This window comes from Eulemur rufifrons, chromosome 28 (assembly GCF_041146395.1).
Source record: "Eulemur rufifrons isolate Redbay chromosome 28, OSU_ERuf_1, whole genome shotgun sequence".
Lineage (NCBI taxonomy): Eukaryota > Metazoa > Chordata > Mammalia > Primates > Lemuridae > Eulemur > Eulemur rufifrons.
Genome location: NC_091010.1, coordinates 67,221,095 through 67,241,365, shown reverse-complemented (window position 1 = coordinate 67,241,365; position 20,271 = coordinate 67,221,095). Strand labels below are relative to the sequence as shown.

Sequence of the window (20,271 nt, the reverse complement as noted above, 5' to 3'; positions counted from 1 at the left end):
GCGGTGTTGATGTTGATGAAGCTTCGTAGAGATTTGTCCTGAAATCTGAGGCAGGAAGTCTTCCACAAGCTCAAGAGTCATACTTCTCTCTGAGACCAGAAAGAGTGTCCCCCAATTAAGAAATACCCCTGGTTTTGCGTGCTCTAAGAAGCTAAAATTTGGATATGAGTAGCACACATAGACAATTGGTGTGTACTCTCTCTGCCGACTGCTGGCTTGTACCCACTAGTACAACACAACAGCAGAGCAGCACGTCATCTGCAACCCAAGCCAACAGTTCAGCACCACATTCGGCACAGATCATGTCACTGCTAGGATGTGGGCTCAAGGACTGCGCTTAGTTCACTGTGCACAAAAACCTTGGTCAGAAATGAGCTTAGAGCCAAAGTCCAGTAGAATAAGCTGGTGGAGAGAGGCAGTATGTGTGTGTGAGGCGTGGGAGATGAAAAAGGCTGATGCCATGACAGGAATGGGGTGGACAAGTCTGGAGCCAGGTGGGAAGGTGCAGGAGGAATGCATTCTCGGGGACTGTCGTCAGGGGGAACAGGCTAAGAATGGAAACTCACCACAACTGGTGAAGAAGAAGGGGAGGGAGGAGTAAGGCAGAGGCTACCCATCCTCCTCCCTCCTGCAAAGCCAAAGAGAGAATGGAAAGGCCAAACTTGGGTACCCAAAGGCACCCCATATGGCTGTGAAAATGGAAAAATGACAACACAAACGTAGCCATGCTATGATTCCAATTCTGGTTCAAATGTAACAAACCTCATGAAATGCTTGGCAGTGCTCTGGGGCAGAATATGGTTACTTGATCAACAAATAAACTGCACGGAACTCCAAGGTCATGTCCGAGTTTACCAAGCCCACTGAGACAATCTCGTCATTGAGCAGACAATCCTTTTGTCAAATGTTTATGCAATGCAAAATATAATGAGGAAAACAAAAGTTATTTCCCATTTAAAATCCACGGTGCATACAAGAGCAGTTTACATAGCGAAAGTGATAAAAATACTGACTAGTAATGTTGACAGAAAACCTTCTGTGCACACTATTACTATGTCGAGTGACTCCACACATGTAAATTTGCCCCCAAAGTGTTTATAAACCAATTCAGATGGAAACTTTTCTCCTGCCACAAATTTAACAGATTCTGGTTATCATGTTTGTGCCTGGGTATGAAATAATATTCAGAAGAAACACACCTGCATGTTAAAAATATCAGAGAGGGAAGGCCAGCCGCAGTAGTCAGGAGAAACCGTGAAAGCACAAAGCATCCACTTGCTGGTTTCTTGGGTGACTGGGCCAAGAGATAGTTGAGGCAACTCTGGCCTGATCAGAAAATCCTCATCATCAAACCTTTCCGTTTATACAACCTGCAACTTTTATTTTTTTTATTACTTAGAGAGAGTGAGCAACCTCCCCTGCAAAAGCAAAAATCTGCCTGGCCTCAGAGGGCTGACGGGACTCACAGAGAAGACACAGTCAGTCACTAGTCATGATGATGGCAGGAAGCTAATCTACCACAGGGGTCAGAACCAGAGAGTCAATATTCTGGGATTTGCAGATCAAGAGGCAACAACAAGGACATGGTATTTCTATAAAATTTGTCACAATTTTTATAACCAAATTTAAAACTTTATAGACACTGAAATGTGAATTTCAGATAATTTCCAAGTAGCACAAATATTATTCTTTCCATTTTTTTTCAAGCCTTGCAAAATGTAAATCCATTCTTAGGTTGCTGGACAAAACCAGGCATTGGCAGGATTCGGCCCACGGGCAGTAGTTTCCTGACCCCTATTCTAGCAGGACAGGAGGGGGCAGAGCAAAAACAGGCCATCGAGTCAGTATATCTGTCCATGGTTGGTTTGTCCTCAAAGTTTCCTTAAAACACCATAAATCTAAAGCTGCCCTGAAACATCCAAGTTCCCTGTGCTTATAACAAAATCGGATTATTTACTTCATCCAGTAGCTTATGTTCCCATTCTAAATTTAATTTAAATACCATCTTAGCTGTAGGTGTTGCATTGGTTTTGTACAATAAAGGCAGAGATAGGAGCAACATGGGAAGCACAGTAATCAATTTCCATGACCATGACAAGCGTGGCATCGGGAAAGCATCTGATTTGAGGCGTGTCTGCTCTATAAAGCCAGTGACCCCCCAGCCACCACTTGTAATGCTCTCCTGTTCTTATCTTGTAGGCTTTCATATCGGACGGGGCAAGACACAGCTAATTGTGACACATGCAGGAACAGTGCATGTATTATCTATAGGTATGTTAACGTTCTCCTCTTCCCACCTTTTTTTTTTTTTTTTTTATTGTGAGTGACAAATGGTGTTTACCCACGAATGCAAGAACCATCTGGGGCCATATTGGGGTGATTCTATCAGATAAAAAGTAAAGGAGCTTACTTGACCATAATTCTAAGCTCCCTCTAAAGACTTCACCCCAGGTATATCATCATGGGATGAGAGAGAGCTTGCACCCATTTATCTTGCAAATGCATCTTAGTGGTTTTAAGAATCGGTATAAGTTTGATGGCTTGCTCCCTTGGAATCGATAGCCATGAGCACTGCACTGTGCTCTGGAAAGGCTGTAAAACAGAAGCCCTTCAGAGGGTACAGATCAAAGGCTTGAAACCACACCATATGTGCTACGAATGCCATGGAATGACCGGGCGGCTCCAGTAAACGTGCGATTTTATTTCCTGCGAACTCATGAAGATTGTGGCACTTGCTGCACCTGTGGGCAGAACCCCCTCTCTGGAGCCCCTACAAAGCTTCCTTGTGTTTTTTAATTTGAAGTTTGTTTGTGTTACTGACGTCAATAAGAATACAGCAGAAACTTCCAAAAGGCAAAATCTACGTTTGGCTTTTACCAGTAATTTAGGATTAAAGATATGGTCAAAATCTTCAGAATAGTTACTGGTTTTTTTTTTTTTTAAATGTAATTTTCACAAACAAAATACAAGGGTGGTGAGGGATGTAATGATTTAATTCATTTTTTAAAATCAAAACTGAAGAATAATTTTAATGATGTGCCAAATTATCAGAAAACAATTATAACCGAATAGCTCTGTATCTAAAAATGTGTAAAGGAACCCCACCTCCCCCCAAGCCACCCTCTAAAAAGCTCTTCCAAGTTACAATCCTCTGCGTCAAGCAGACAAGCGAGCAGGAAAGCTCGGGGCTACACAATCTTAGATGCATCAGGTTTCTTTCCCAGGGGAAAACATGGATTCGGCCGCACACGTCCCCACTCCAGGCGGAGTATCCCAGACAGGGCCCAGGTTCTTTAAAAGCAGAGTTGGGCCACTTGGGGACCTTGTCTGGGAGCAGGCAGCAGCAACCACAAGGTAGAGCTGAGCAACGGATGCCACCTGAGCACATTCCATCCTGCAGAGGTTCTCGACCAAGGGGATGTTTGGTAAAGTCTGGGGGGTGGGGACATTTTCAGTTGTCACAACTGGGGAGGCGCTGCTGTCACCTAGTAGGTGGAGGCCAGGAATACTCCCAACATCCTGTGCTGCACAGGACCGTCCCCAACAACCAAGACTTATCTAGTCCAAAATGTCAACAGCGCTGAAAAAGCCTACCTTCCTGGAACCATCCCCACCTTAAGGTCTTGCAAAAGGCACACACAAACTGGGAGGGCCTTTTGGCAGGTAGCAGTGGGCCGGGACCCCCTTAGCAGCCCTGGCACACCATGTGCTAAGCCACTGATTGTTCTTGGCTGTTGCTAATGAAGAAGTTAAGATCAAGCACCCGTGCAAGTCTGTCTTCAATAATGCCTTCAAATTACGACCTCAGAGATAGCAAGAGTTTGTATCAGATAAGTGGGAAACTTCTCACTACATTCATATTGTGGAAGAGAATTTTGAATCAGCAGTGAAGGGATGGAACTCTTAACATAGAATAACCTTTCACTAACGTCAGTACATTAGGAAAAGAAGTGAAGGGTGTAGATCACCCAAGTGCATCCTCAGAATTCAGCTGTTGTTACTTTGGGAACGAGGCCCATGCAGTCTTTTAATGCAACAAGCAGAAGTGTGCAAGGACTTCCAGAGAAGGTTCAGAGAATAAGCTTGTTCAGCCTAAGCCTATTTAACATTTTGTGGGTGATTAAAAAAGGAACTTATTAGAACACTGTCCAACATAACTGAAATAATTTAAATTTGGCTCTAAATCCAGAACTAACTTACTTAAAAAGTGATTTAACAAGTCTGTGAAGGACAGGAATCTGTGTCTTCAGGAATTAGTCTTAGGTGGTTACTGTTTTGAATTATCTTAAGCAACAGTCTGCATGAATCCCAACACGTCAGCCACTGGCCAAGTTCCAAGAGGACCGTTGAGTGTCCGAGCACCACAGGAATTGGCCAAAATTTAGTGAGACTCAGAGAGAAAGATTGAGGCATTGTGACCACTTTGGTTATCTCGTGTGCGCTGGGCAATGTCACGTCCCCTTGCAGAGACCTCCTCACTGCAGAGGGGATGGTTCCGGCGGTTGATTTGGCAGCAGGAACTGAAAGGAGGCCCTCTGCAGACCCACAGGCCCTGCCCGCATCCCTGCACAGATGTGACAAGCATCCCGAGAGAGGTGGCACTAGAGAAAAAGTGGAGGTTTAGATCTCCCTTGCAGGAAAGTATTTTAAAAGCATTCCTTCCAGAGTCATAACAACAACAAAAATTCCCACAACCTCTGAACAACTTCTGCAGACGGAAGTTACTCTGAAAGGCTTAGTGGGCAGGTCCTAGAACATCCCGTAGAGCGGCATTTCAGCTGGGCTCCCACTGCCCCTCAAGGGGCAGACTTCAAAGTCTTCCAGGTAGTATCCAAATAAAGATCTCATTCTTACTACCAAGTTGAACACAGGCAACTCATCAAGATCCACTTCCCAACTTCCCTATCCCTTTATAAGGGAAATAGTCAAAGTTTAAAAGTTACTCTTAAAAGTGGTTACTGATGCTGGACCAGTTTTCTGAGGTCGGCAGAAACAGGCAACGCAGGGAGTGAAGGCTCGTCCATTCATTTACAAAATCAGTCAACGAGAGAATCATACAAAGTGACACGTACCCACCTTAAACCTGTTATTTTAATTTGAATCTCATAAATTGAAATCTTGCATTTACATGACTTAAAGTTATGCCAGTCTTTTGAGGCGAGGCCCAGATGTTTTCTTTGAATGTGGGCACCCCGCTGCGGTTCCGAGTTAGATTCCGTGAACCATACCAGTTTTCCTGTCTTTAAAGTGGAGCAAAGTCTTGTGATGGAATCGAATTTCAGAATCCTTTGGGTGCATACTTCATTTGCCTCAGCCTTTATAACATTCATTATTTTGCAGTACTCTACTCCTTCCAAAGCATCTAACTTATAAAAATAATAATTCTCTCTTGCCTCATTAGTTTACACAACATTCAATATTTAAATCATCTCAGTAGTGAGTACAAATGGCATAAACAGGTTCAGGAACAAATGCCAGCACCCTTGTGGTAAGCACAAGGCTTGAGAAGCATAGAGGGTCACAGGTCACCAGAGAGAAGACTGTTAGGAGCCCCTAACCTTGTGGGGGCGTCACTCATGTCCTGAAGAAAGGACAGTGTGGTTAATCTAGTATGCCAGTTATGGGGGCTTCTATAATCCTAGCTGAATACCAATAACTGATGTACTAGAAGGAATAGAAAATGTCACTGGCTCTTGGAAGACTCTATCTACATGATTCTGCCCTGGTGGCTGAGAGTTGTTGATAAACCAGGACAGGTAACTTCCCTCAGGGTCCCGGTTCACCAAAAACAGCATAGGTGTGGAGCCAGGGGGCATGGAGCCAGATGATGTCTCAGCTTGCAGTAAGCTCCGTGATTTAATCCCCAAATGTCAAATGCTTCTTTAAGAATATTTTCTTTGCTAGAAAAGCATTGAAAACCCAATAAGTCCTGGGCAGGAGGAATCACCTGGTTAGGTGTCCCTGTAGCAGTACACGTGGGTGGCCACAGCATCTCAGCAGTATAGACCCAAAGTGAGCCAGAGGGAGTTTCCAAATTTCAAAGACTTTATTGATTTAAGTCCATTTCTTGTCCTGACCATGGAAACTTGCAAACAAGTCCTCCTTCAATTCCTGCATACAACTCTATAGAGACACAATCCCAGCAGAAGGAGACAGTTGTAGCTCAAGGTCAGAGTCCTTGAGGTCTGTTCAAAGCCAGGCTGTGGCAGCCAGCCTCTTGGGAACAAGCTCCGAGAGTCCAGGAACTCTCCTGTGAGTCCCTGCACCAACTTCTCTCCCCTCTTCTCCATCATCCCTGTGGGATGCCTGGAGCACCTTGGATTGAGTAGGTTAAAGGAGTTTCAAAACCTTAAAATGCCACAGGGCTGTGGTTGTCCCAGAGGCTTGAGAACACAAGGGGCCATCACAGCTGCCAGTGTCCACGTGTTGCAATTTGTCATACCCCGCTTGCTAGAAGGCAGAGAGCCCTGGAGGTCAATGAATTTGACCCTGCCTGTCTTGCATTTAAACACTGCTTTTCACTCGAAACCCAATTACTCTCTCTGAGCAGCATGGCTATGCATGGTGTTTCCAGTAACATTTGGCCCAGGGAGATGAAAAGAGTGCCGTGTTCAAGACCTGGCTGCTTGTGGTTTTGTCAACATAGTCCTGTAATAAATGTGTACCTTTGCCATGGGTGGCGGGACATATGTCTCTGCAAAAAATAATTCTGTCATGGATATACGCAGGACTTGAATAAACATCAAAAGGACAAAAGGTCTTGAAGCAATTTCAGGAAAAAGGCTGCCAGTTCCACAAGTAAAAGGTTGGAAACATCAGCCTACCGGAGCCTGCCACTCAGACAGTCAGGGAGGTTAGGGCTGAGCTTCCACCCGCTCTTGGGCGGGGTGTCCACTCCATCTCTAAATCCTGCAGGATTGCATTAAGGGATCCAAGAAGGTTCCTCCCAGCTCGGAAATCCCAAGGGCCACTTTTTACAATTATGAAAGAAATGGATCTGAGACCTTCAACTGAGAGTGTGCACGGTGGTAAGAGTATGGGCGGCCACGGGCATTTCTCAACAGAAAAACACCCACGCCCTCATTGGCAAATCAATTTACATGGACTTGAACAACACTTTGGGCAGAGAATTGATTGCCCTGCTCCTAGTCTGCTGAAACCCCAAGTAACAAAGTGATATTTTTGATAACTGAAAATTTTAAGATGGTTGACATAATTACATTTTTCCCTAAAATGACAGCCCTTCGATTTTGATCTGGACCAATTATGATATTCTGATTAAAGCCCATCTCACCATGAAAGAAGACTGAAAGAGATTCAAGTTTGATTTTTCTTTAGTAAAACTTTTCTAGCTTATCTTCCATATTTCTTGTCAAAATATGCTGTAATTATTTCAGAAAATGTTTTAAGGATAAATTACTAATATAATCTTTGCTCATAAGCAGTTGAAATCTTTTGTATCCATCCTATTTTAGTAATTCTTTTGTCAGACTAGTCTGATGAGTCACACTACTGATGATTCACCTTTTGTTCAGATTTTGTTTTGGAAAGGAACAATGAAACATACCATTGGCAAATCCATCCTTTCCCTCTTTTACTGAAATGGTTAATTTGTAAAATAATACTGTAACAGAATGGTCTAAATTCTAATTTGTACAGTTAGTATGAAAATAATGTGTGCCAACCTCAATTCAAAGGCTTTTGAGGATGGAGGCAAGATTTGAAAAATAATGGCAATGCTGACTCAGATTCATTAAATAGTATCTTCGCCAGAATCGGAAATCTTGCACAGTGTTGGAACTCCTACCATTAGGTATCAGACCTGAGCCAATGCATCCTCCAGGACATTGTCCTTGCCTATTTCATTTCTGTATCACCAAGGCCACCAAACAAGTGATACTAATAATTCTACTGTAGGTCAACGGTGGGCTCAGAACCTGACTAGAGGGCGGAAGGCCATGGGTCTGCCTGTCACATTGTTTCTGACACCATGGAGGGAAGGAGCTTGTGGGATGTCCTGTTGTCTGTGTCACACTCTCATCACTTAATATGATACGGTCAAGCGTATGCAGAGTTCCAAACCACCATTTTGAAAAACGGCCTGAGCCTTTTCCATTTTGGGAGCTTATATTGATTTATTGAACAAGCATTTTTTCAAGGGACTCCTAGGAGATAGGCTCTGCACAAGGCACCGGGAGGTGGGCAGGAGTGTGACTCTGACTGAAGACAACTGCATGCACACCCCTTGCCCTAACACCCTACAGTGAGGGCACCAACAGAGCTGTGACAAAAGGGAGCCCTGTGCACAGAAGGTGCGTGCCACAGGTGCAAGGACGTGAAAGGCCAGGAGGTAAAGGCAGTGGGATGTTTTACCTGGCAGAGCAGACTCCAAGGAAACAGGATGGCCATGGAGGGAGTTAGGGAAGATGTACATGTGTTCTCTAGAGCCCTCTAAGCTAGACAGTTAGGGACAACTGGCAGGAATGGGGGAGAAACAGCCAGAGCATCCCCAAGAATGGACGGGGATGCTCTGCTGCCCGTGAGCACTGGTCTTTATAGCAGCTGGGGAATGCTCCAATACATCGAAATCTTTGACTGCTTCTCAAGTAGGAAGCTCCTAAATTATGCAAGTTTGTTCCCCAAATGACTGGAGAATTTCAGGAGAGATGAGGAAAATATCCTAATATTATAAAATTGAATGAGGAATTCATAAAAGGGATGGGTTGCATTTTCTCAAATCATCCTTGGTAATTACATCACCAATAAGAGCACAAAAGTGAAGACTGCAAAGACTTCCAGGTAAAATCACGCACCCTGACTCCCCCGATTCCCAGCATACTACAAAATGGGAGCTGGCTAGGTTGGTGCATGTCCAAAACCAGCCCGCAGAACCTAAAGCCTTCTCACTAATTAAGTCCTATTGTTAAGCGAGGTAATTGCATTTGTATGCAGAGACGGTGCCAATTCTAGCCTGTCCCGAGCCCACTTGGAGTGGAGTCTTTGCAGCCTTTGTCGTGCAGTGATTATCTCTTCTTGGAAGTGCCCTTTCGAGTCCTGCTTCAATTACCACCACTTGTGCATGTTAAGTTCTTTAACAACATGAACTGAGGTGGGGAAATTAGCCTTTTGTCTAATGTTTAGCGCTTTGTTCCTAGTATTTACTGTGAGTGACAGGGTGGGGAGAAGATTACAGAAAGAAATCCCTGGATAATACTTTACACAACATTATTCTGGTACAAGGAAATATATTTTTAAACAGTAAATTAAAAGTCAGAAAAAAAGAATGATTTTGACAGATCTCAAAATTCTCCTTGAAAATTCCCAAAGCTAATAATCCAAGTTTCTTTCCTATACCATTAGAATTCTACAAATATTATTATTTCTTTCCCCCAATATGTAAGGATTTAGATTTTAGTCATTTTTAGTAACCTTCAGAAGCACCTAATTCTCTTGTGTAGATGCTGTAAAACTGATTACAACCGTAAAACTGAAAACTGATTACTCACCTCCACATATTATTTGTAAAGCAGTTAGATAAAACTTCTCTGGCAGAGAAAGGCTGATTATACCAATGGCCCTCACCTTTGGTCATGCCCAAAGGTAAAAGGCAAGGAGGCAAGTACCGATGCTCAGAACAGCACGAGGGGGTTACGCTGTTAGATTGGTTGGAAGGTAAATGTAATTCATTTTTAGATGAATGTGGAGATTCTTCCAGGGGCTAAATGCATGGTTCAGCCCCTGCCACGAGGCCCGGAGTGAGGCTGCATGAAATTCCACAGGGAATGCCGTGCCTGCAGATGACAGCAGCCGCTGAGTCCTTCAGCAGGCTCTTCTGCACAGTCCTCGGGAAAGAACCCTGTCATCTCTGAAGATGACATAGTGGAGGTCCATGGGAAAGCTGGGGTTTAGACCAATCTCTGGTGACATCAGAGGACATACAAGAAGCTAATGGTCTTTCATGCATGAGAACTGTCATTGCTCCGTATCAGTGGGGGTGACTCTCTCAGCAGACATCAGAAAGGAGGGGGAGCTCCTTACTGCATTGCATCTAGAAACCAGAGTTCTGGGCTCGTGGCCCAAGGATGTAGCACGGCTTTGCATCCTTGGCTCCAGCACTGAGAGCCCAGGAAGTCACCGACCTCTCTGGACAGAAGCATGCCCACCTTCAAAATGACACAGGCGAGGTATGGGCCCAGATCATGGCCAGCCCCTGACCTGTGGTCCACCCAGCACCCAAGGGGCTCCCTGCAACCAGTTTTGGACAAGAAGACAGTCCCGTATTTCCTCCTCTTCACTGTAGTTACAACATGCTTTCTGCCCAAAGATAGAAAACTGCGAACTCTTCCTTGACGTCAGGGACAACGGTGTATTGACTGGTACATTTAATAAATGATTGATTGTTTCTAATTATAATGTATGATCTTCGGGGCTTCCTAGGAGGATGACATAGGATATGCTTAATACACATGACAGTCCTGTTAGTCATCTGGTCTCTTTCCTACTGGAGAAATTATGGTGGGCAGAGGTTATAAAAATGCCTTGAGTTCAGCCTCCACTTCCTCATGGCACAACTTTACAGGATGCCATAATGTGGTTCCCTGATCCCTGTGCACCTGCCCTGCCCTCAGACTCAGGCACCTAGGTGAGGCCTGGGCACCAGAGCAGTGTGTGTACTCCAGAGAGTTGTGGGTAGAAGGACACCCAGGATGCAACTTTAGTCCAGCAAGATATCCGGTGCAGTCAGGAAGAATATCCAGGATGCACTCAGAAAGGCACTGTCTGACTGTAACTTTGGACACTGCACAGCATAATGTACAGATAGGATATCTGGCTAACGCTTTTTTTAAAAAGCTATAATTATAATTTCCTTGTCATAGTGTGCCAGGAAAAGGAGATAGATCTTATAGTTCAAGTATTAATATTATTGATTAGCCATCTTTCTGGTATTTTAAACCTTACAGTGATTGTGTAGACACTGATTATGTACCTGCTTTGTGAAACAGTGGTGAGTGGTGGATCCAAAGCGATCGTGAATCAATTCTGTGTTTAAAGGGTTAAAAAGCTAGTAATTACAAATTACTAATATTTTAAACTATTGGAATGGAATCCATATATATAAGTATATAATATATGCACATTATAATATATAACAAATTATATAGATAAATAGAATCACATAAATAAATTTTGAATGAAAAGAGAAAATAGGGCAGCAGCATTTTGCTGAGATTAGAAGTGAGGGGATTTGGTTCTGTTCATCAGTTTATTTCAATTCAGCAAACAAAGAGAGCATGTTCAGAGCTGGGGCTGTGCTAAATGCACCGCAGACAAAAGATGAATTAAACATGGACCGTCCCTCAAAGAGGTCACAGATCTGAGAAAAAATAGCTACAATCCAAGATGAGACGTGCTCTCGTAAGAGTCTGGAGAGAGCCCTGGCTGGGAGCAGTTCATCGCAGATGTGTTGGGTGTGACTGGAGGGGCGGGTGGACTTGGTTGTTCTGGCAAATCCACAGAAAGAAGAGATGACATGTGACCTAGGTTCTGAAGGATAAGCCGAAGTTGGACAAGGAGTTTGCCGGTTTTCCTAGGGTGACTCTGGTGACTGGGGAGTGGAAGAGAAGGAAGAAAGAATGAAAGACTCGGCGGTTTCAATGCCCAAAGAGAGAAATGCCGAGGTTCTGGGCAAGGGTGGTGGAGGGTGGAAGGGCGGTGGAGGAAGCACCCACGGGACTGTGTTGAAGGCAAATCCACTCGACCCAGCGCTGGAGAGGCAGCAGGGGACACTGAGCCTGACGCCAGCGTCTATAGCCCATCCAGCTGGATGAGTGTGGCCTCCGGCTGTGTCTGAAAGGACAGAGGAGCAATCTGGGGGCAAGACTTGGTCGTGGTCATGCTAGATTCACTGTGCCCCTCAGACGTCCATTGGAAATGTGTTCAGAAGAGAACGATGGCTACTTGGGGTCCTGGTTCTTTCACTGCCTAGAGAGGTAGCCCAGGTCACCAAGGCTCAGGAAGAAGGGACTTGCCTAAATTCGCCTGGCATGCAAGGGAGAGAGCCAGGCTTGGACTCTGGACCCTAACTTTCAGCTTCCTCTGGGCGATGCTGGTGTTGCTCACGGCACTGAGGCAAAGCTGGCCAGGTGCAGGCAACTTCACATGACATTGTTGGCTTTGGGGAAACCCCGAAGTTCAGTGCTTTGGGGAAGTGACTTGTCCCATCCAAAGCCCCACGAGAGAGCCATCCCACACCCTGATGGGCTGGCCTTCCTGAGCTTGTGCTGTGCTTCACGGCATGGGTGGTTTGGGTAGGGACCCTGCTATGGGGTAGGAGCTCGTCTCAGCTGCCATTTCACAGCCATGGAAGCTCAGGTCCCCAAGGTGAGCTGATTTGGCCACAGTGGCAAAGCATGTATCAGTGAGAGCCACAGTTACCACTGGGGGGCCCTGAGATCTAATGCACAGAGAATTAAAAGAAGAGGCCTCTGATCTGCTGTCCAACGAGCCAGGCAGCACTGTTGAGGCTGGAGGAATCAAAGGCTTCAGGTTTTCTTCACACCAGAACACAAGCAAGCACTTGGGAGCCAAACTCACCTGCTTTTAACTCTTTACTGCTACTCTCAGGGGACTGAAGAAAGAAGAACGGGCCTTTGGAAAATGCATTCCTTTTTAACTTGAGGAGTCAGCGACAGCTTGCTAAAAAAACTGTCGCAGGGCCTGAGTATTTATAGGAGCATGTGACAAACAGTATAAACTGGAGAAGCAAGAAGGACGCGGCTGTGCAAAACCACATGAAGCGGTGGCGAGGGGTGTTACTACGGAGCCTGGACCAACTCCAGAAAGAAAATAAAGCTCGGGTGCAGGCTGACAGAGCAGCCGGAGACTTGGGGCACATATTTATGTCTTTGGAAATGTACAAAATAGTAATGTTGTAAGAAAGTCCACATACTTAAAACTCATTTTTAAGAGAAAAAGACTAACTTAAGAAATTAAAACTACCTTCAGTTGCTTTAAACACGCACCACGATAAGTCTCAGGGAGGTTCAGTGCAAGACAGGTTCAGTGCACATGGAGGTCTTAGCACAACTGTTCTGTTGGACGGTTCCCTTGGCAGGAGGCAGAATGGAGACGTAGGTAGGGAAAGGAGAGCTGCACGGGGAAATGATAACAGTTCTCCAGGCTTTGTATCTTCCAAACACCTCCAGCAGTCCAGGCATCTTTCCATCTCACCCAGCACAGTCTGCAGCCTGAGGCATTTAGGAGGAGAGCACACCTCACACAGGTAAGGCTGGCCTGCCTCCAAGCCCCTTTAGACTCATGCTTTGAATCTCAAGAGTCAGGACTTTTCCCAGGCTGCGTAAGCATTCACCATGATGTACACATCCCCTTGACAGTGTATTACAAATGCCAGATCCGCAGGCAGGGAGTGGGCAGTGAGACCCAGGGGATTGCAGGGAGCTGTGCAAAGCCTCAGCCGACCCCTGCGGTCTGGTGCCCAGACTTCCTGTCTGCCTGTGTGGCTGCAGGATAAGCTTCTGTGCTGGTACCACCCTGGGAAGGCAGGTCCAGACAACATGGTTGGAGGCATGTGACTTTGACAGCACTTAGAAGCAACATCACCCAGAAAACAGTGGCCAGGCCCTCAGCTCAGGGCCCTCCTCTGGTTGACAGGAAAAATGAAAAGGGAATAAAATAACACTCCAGGTTCCCCCTGGCACAGCAACAGGAGCAGCTGGTCACTCACATGCACACACTGCTTGTCCAAGGATGGGACCACGCCCATCCTAGCCAAGATCTCACTGCAGAATCCTAGGAAAAGGGGAGGAGGGAGTTGGGGCATGGAGCTGAACTCCAAAAAGACATGGGGGTGTTTTTGGCAGAATACGTTTCAGAATCCTCTTAGGTTAAGTTCTGATGGAATGGAACCAAGCCACAGACTCCACCTGGAGTGGTTCCAACAGCGCTGCTGCTGGGAGCAGCACTTCGTCTGTGGCAAGGAGGGGACCTTGGCATGGGAGGAGGGAGGGGCAGCAACAACAGTAACACAGGCCAAAGCCAAGCAGTGCTGGGTAGCCAGGACTAAGCTGGGGCAGAATTTATCTTTCCAGGCTTTGTTCTCATTCATTAATTCTGGCAATATTATTTAGACAACCATCGTGACTCAGGCCCTGACAGACTTATTGGGGACAGAGACAGGATGACGTCATGGCACCTGCATTTGGGAAGGTGGAGGCAAAGTAATATGGAAACAAACAAAATAGTTGTCGATGGTCAGCGCAGAGAAGGAAGTAAGAATGGATGGATGACAGGCGGTCTTTTGGAAGGAGGTCCGCCAACGAGCAGGGTGTGGTACGCAGGGAACAGTGAGACAAGGAGTGCTCAGCCATGCCACGAGCCAGGAAGGGTGTTTCAGGTTGGGGGAAAGTAATCACCATGAAGAGGGTAGTGAGGGAGAAAGACATGGCACTGGGGGTGGGGACCACCACCCACACCACACGTCTGCTGGGCAGCCATGAAGCTCAAAGCCAGAGCTACCACCGTCCAGCAGGCAGGCCCCCCAGCCCTAAGTCTCTGTCTTAAACATGGAGGGAGGTCTGTGTGCAAGGGAGTAACAGTGTCCCAGAATGTCACCAGCAGCTTTCATCCGAGTCCTCCAATGCATCCAGGATAGCAGGTGGTTGCTTTCTTCTGGCCACTTGGCTGTAGACCAAAGGGACTTTTGTCCTCTAGCAGCCGGAGTTGGCCAGACTAGTAACCTTCTGATACCGCCCTCTCCAGCCAACTGTCTGCTTCAGACTCAGCCCAGGGACCTGGTGTGCTCCATCCAAGACAAGAAATGTCACCCAGCAGAAAGCAGTGTGCAAACAACGTACATTATTCCTACCAACTAGCTAGTGCACACGCCTCCACACATGACCTGGCTGGGACACATCCATCAACCCACAGCAGATGTGCTGTAACTCGCATGTTACAGACTGGGGGGCTGTGGGGTGGCAGCTCAGCCCCCTCACTGGCCCCACTGCCAGGCTTTCACAGGCTTACGCACGTCCCCACCAAGGAACCCGCTCCTGTCTGTGCTTCCCAGCGCAGCATAACGGGGACGTGCAAACAAGAATCAACTCAACAGATAACGTTGAGTCGTTCTGTTAACAAGAACTCAGATTAGATTACCTTGTGATTACATGCTTCTTTGGTGTGATAAATTGGTTAATAACAGGATTCTCAGTGTAGTTGCTTAATGGGAATTCAATAATTACAGGTACAGAACTGTACTGTTAGCCTAGGAAATCCCAGCACCTGCCCTCCCTTCTAATAACTCAAAGCCTATCTGGGACTGTTGAGGTGGCTGTGATCTGGAGAGCACACTTTCAGCATGAGCCGAGCATCTTTGCACCTGACATACCGGATATTCACAGACTCGATTGAAATGCTCTTGTTTTCCTTGTTAAATGTCCAAGTTGAAGAATTCTCTAATAGATATGTTTACTAGTTAGCTCTTATTTCCATTATAAAATTAGTAATCAACAGATAAGGATATTATCAGATACTAATAATATTTCAATCGCATCTTACTTATAATTTAGGAAATACTTTCATGGATTTTTTTGGGGGGGTGGGTAAGAGGACAGACCATTACTGTAACTTAGTGAGACGGCCAGGACAGGAATTACTATCTGTCCTGGAAGTGGAGGAGACCGAGGCTTAGTGACACCCCACTCCCCACCCCAGCATCAGGTGTGGGGTGGAAATGCCATGTTCTCACTCCTGCACCGCAGCACAGGACTCAGGCTTGAATTTCATACAGGGAGCACGTGCTCAGATTGTACTTTTGGCGACTGTCTTAAGAGGGACTGTACCTCCATTACCACATATTCTCGATTAGCAAGATTTAATTAAGTTCCTAAAATTTTATTCTATTTCCTATAAATTTCAGCATAACTTGAAGAGGCCCTTTGAAATGGGGGAAAGAATAACTCTAATTTTAGGAGCAGGGGTAACTGGCCATAAACTTCTCTGATAATATTTTTTTAAATTTTTGAGTAATAGCATAATCTTTGACAAATAAGAAAAATGCAAGAGTGGATTTAAAACATAAAATGGTCCATTAGATAGGTCTTGAACTTGTTTCAGAACTCCAGATAATACAGCTTTGCTGTTTTGTCTTTCTAAAATGTCAAAATTTGGCTCGGATTAATGGTTCCCTAAATCAATAGGATTTCATGTTTATAAATGGTTTACGGTGCCAGTGGATATGAAATGTTATGAACTCATGCATTATCATCATCGCTGAGCCTTTCCTGAAATCTACTGACATTTAATCTGGCATCCAGACCAGACACAGGAGGAGGACAGAGCAGAATTCTTCCCGGGCCTGGCAGGACGCAGCGCCCCGGCCCAGACCACAGGGTACCCAGCAGGGCTGGGGGCGAGCAGGAGAGGGGTGAGCATCTGCATGCCAGGATTTCCATGAAAAACAACACGTGGCTGGGGACTGCTACCCCAAATGCCATGGGAACCTGTTAGGAACAAGAGTGAGGGAAAGTGCTCCTTTTCAAAGGCATGGAGAGGAAGGAGGACTCTAGGCAAGTTGATGGCCTTCTTTAGAGAAATTTTATCAACATATGAAAGACTGTATTTTAAAAAATCATCTTTGTAATCCCATCTTTCTAACACATTATCACTACTGGCAAACGTCCTTCCACGTGGCTACATGTTTGCACACTATGGCTTCAGCTCTAATTGTAATGGAAGTAATTACAATTTAGTGTTGTTTTTACTGAACACAATCCATGTGTCTCCCTGGGAAACTGTGTTTGATGACAACTCAGTAGCAGTCAATGGTGTTGACTTGGTGAACACACTGTTTTCCCCAGCGTCGGGTACTACGGCTCTGACCAGATGAGATTTTGCAAGGAGAACATAAACCAAGGTCATTTCCTACTGCGATTGTTTCACATGAGATAAACAGATGTCTCTGACCGTGTGACACAGTGCACAGGGGAGAGCTGGCATGCACCTGGTACGTGTGCATTAAGATGACCTCAGCCCACTCATGCTTTTGGTGATCTATTTTATCCCACGAAGCACATGTGAGAAGTCTATGGACAAACAATGTTGTTATTCATATCTTACACTTTTCGTTTCAACAAATACATTATATACTTTGATACCAACTATGTACATTAACAAAACTTCAAAAGGTCACCCATGGAAGCAAATAAGTTATTTTCCAAAGAAAATGAGCCTATTTGAAATATTTCACAGAGACCTAGAGCTAAAACATAGAAAAGCCAATTGCTTTATTATTATACCATAAAATTATATTACAAGCATGAATGACCCACGAATGATCATGACCCTGGTAGGAGGTCACCGCATTTTGCTGTCGTTAAGGTAGGGTCTTTATATGGGGAAGATCAAATGCTAAATTCTTCGCTATCCTTTCTTTCTAGTGTGGAGCTGGATTTTAAGCAGCAAGAAGACAAACTCCAGCCAGTTCTGAGAAAACTCCATCCCGTCGAGGAAACTCAGGTTGCACCTTCGCCTTACTCTCAGGAGACTTGCTCCTCCACTCCCAAGCAAAAATCCAAAACTGAATCTAAAAAGCATGGAAGATGGAAACTCTGGTTCCTTTAAAACTCATGGTGTTTGGAGTCTCAAGGCCGTCTTTAAAACCCACTGGAGTTCAGTCAATCCTTTTCCAAAATGAATAGGATGGAGGGAACTAGAGTGCCCATTTGGGTCCCACCCACTTCCCGCTCTGCGTACCAAAAAGGCCTTTGTACCAACAGATAACTAACAGAAGCAAGGTATTCACTGTCACTCCTTGCCAGCTGTTCTTTGCAGTTCCCTGATGAGGGATGTAAAATCTGAAGTGAAACTTATGTAGTCAGAGATGATAAGTAAAAATTCTATTCCCTCCCGGCTCCCTGATCTGCAAGTAATACGTTTATCAACCTGCGGAACGGCAGGTATCACTCTGTACACAGCTAAAACTCATAGTTATTTTCAAGCCTTTATTTTTTTTAAATAATGAGAAGAAAAAGCAAGCCTTATGTTTGCAAAGGACTTCATTTTTATGTTTCATTTTGCAAATAAGCAGGGGGCGAGTGCAATTTTCAGCACATCAAATTCCGGAGAAAGCACAATTTTTTCAAGTGGTCGGAGACCATGAATAATCTCTAAAATGTGACTATATGTATATTTGCCTTCATGTGCTGTAGCGCTAAGCCGAGTGACCACATCTCAGTGTCACATTGACACTTCAAATTTAGCATCCTCTTCATCTCCAGACTTAGGACATGTTTACTGCTCATCTTCCAAATGGCCAGGAGTCCCCCAAAGTCAGGATATGCCTTTAATTACTGCAAGTTGACAGGGTCAGAGCTATTGGACACTAAGCTTTCTTAGATCTCGTTTTTAATCTTTTGGTACCCAAAGGCCAAATGATAAATTCTGGCAAGAATTTGAAAACACACACAGAGATACACCATGGATAATACAGTCACCAGTAAATCACAGGCGTCCTGTGCCATGGCAAAAGTGTGTTTGTGGATCAATCCTCCGAGACAGTGTTCGCCACTGTAAGGGCAGCCAGATGTTTCCTACAGTTGCTTATGCTTCGTAACAACGGCAGAAGACCTGACCATCTCAAAGAGTGTTTTAGTTTAGCTGCTACCATCGGACAAACTTAATGTCACCTACATTTAACCTAGTTGTACTAAACAACGACATACTTAGGGGAAAGCTGTGAATCAAATGTTTTTAGGTATTTTTTAAATCAATAGTAACATTTAGAGCTCTCTCTTGATTACACATTGCAAGGTAAATCTTAGTTCCTTTATTTTTTCACTCATTTCTTTGCACCTTTGCAAGTATCTTTTTATAGAAACCAAAATCCCCTAGTCTATTATTGACTTTGTCTATCAACTTTTTGCTTTTCATGATAGGAAGTAGGGATCTTATTTTGCCTTTTTTTGTACAACTTAAATTTTGAAGTTTGTGAACATACAAGAAAACCTAGTCTTCAAGTTTCTGTCCAACAGTTTCCTACCAAATCAAGTGCTGACATGCACCCCTCACTGAATAAATGCCAAACACAAAGTGGCTAACCATGGTAAAAGGATCTCAACCTGCTTTTTCCAGATTGGAGCTACTTCTTGCCATGCATTTTCCTCCTCACTCAACAGCAAATCTATTTTAGTTCTAAGTGTTTTGATTCTACAAGGACCTAGTGATCAGTAATCAGATCTGGACTTGCAAAAAATGAAGAGTATATTGTATAAATACTTATTGGGGGTGACTCAAACAATACCACAGATGTATGCTTTAATTTAAAACACACACACACACTCTCTCTCTCTACTTTGGCGGAAACACTATATGAGGATTCAAATCCCTGAATATCAATGAACAGAACTGAGAAATATTTTTGTGCAAGAACAATGAGCAAGTTGATCCTGCACCATGAAGGAAGTGCAATTGTTTCATGTAGACTCAAAATTTAAAAATGTGTTTCATGTTTTTATACTGTTTTTAACTAAAGTTATAAAAATGTTTGCAACATGTTATCTCTCCTTATGTTTTAAGAATCCCAACTATCTCAGTGAATTGAAATAAGGGTGTTAGCACTGTTCTAATTAGTTCTATAAATCTGTCTAAACAAAAGGACATCCTAGTATACAAAATAATGTCACTGTTTCAAACCAGTCTAGACCAAAAAAATTTTTTTTTTAATTTGCAGAGTCAAAAATGAACCTCTGAAGATAAACTAATTCCTCCTTAGAAATAAAAGTGTCTTCAAAATAGAGAAAAATATTTTCAAAATCATTTCATAGTTTAATTGCAATGTGTCACTAACAGATGGTGATTCTTGGAAAGATTCAAGTAAAAACTTTGATACAAAACCAAGGTAAAACGTACTGTGTTCCCTCATGTAGATGTACACGTGGCATTACGTATAGAGATTAAATTATTATACTTGTCATTAAGTTCTTTATTAATTTTTAAATAAAAAATCAAAGATGATTTATGCAGCTATTAAACTTATTTCATGGCCTCAATGAATTGGGAAAATAAAAGGAATCTAAGAATAATAATAAAGGAAGAATGTTTGGGCTGAAAGGCATTTCCTCAGGTCTGTAGAAGATGAGACCACTGTGTGGCCTGGCCTGGGGAGGGGACTGAAATGCTTGCCCAGTCATGTGCCCCACCCACAGGCTTTGGCCACCAGGAATACAGGGTGACTTTCTAGGGTGCACAGGGCACCGT

At 44.3% G+C, this 20,271-nt stretch overlaps 2 protein-coding genes across 2 annotated transcripts in view; one reads left to right on the top strand and one right to left on the bottom strand.

Annotated features, from left to right (window-relative positions):
• INSYN2A (inhibitory synaptic factor 2A) overlaps nt 1–17,637 on the top strand; it is a 36,993-nt gene extending 19,356 nt beyond the window's left edge. Inside the window, exons 2-3 of the mRNA XM_069461197.1 lie at nt 2,200–2,271; nt 17,454–17,637. Of these exons, the coding sequence (XP_069317298.1) occupies nt 2,200–2,271; nt 17,454–17,637 (256 nt within the window). The remainder of the gene's footprint in view (nt 1–2,199; nt 2,272–17,453) is intronic.
• The window catches only part of DOCK1 (dedicator of cytokinesis 1), a 470,019-nt gene that overhangs the window by 259,559 nt on the left and 190,189 nt on the right, over nt 1–20,271 (bottom strand). The window lies entirely within an intron of this gene.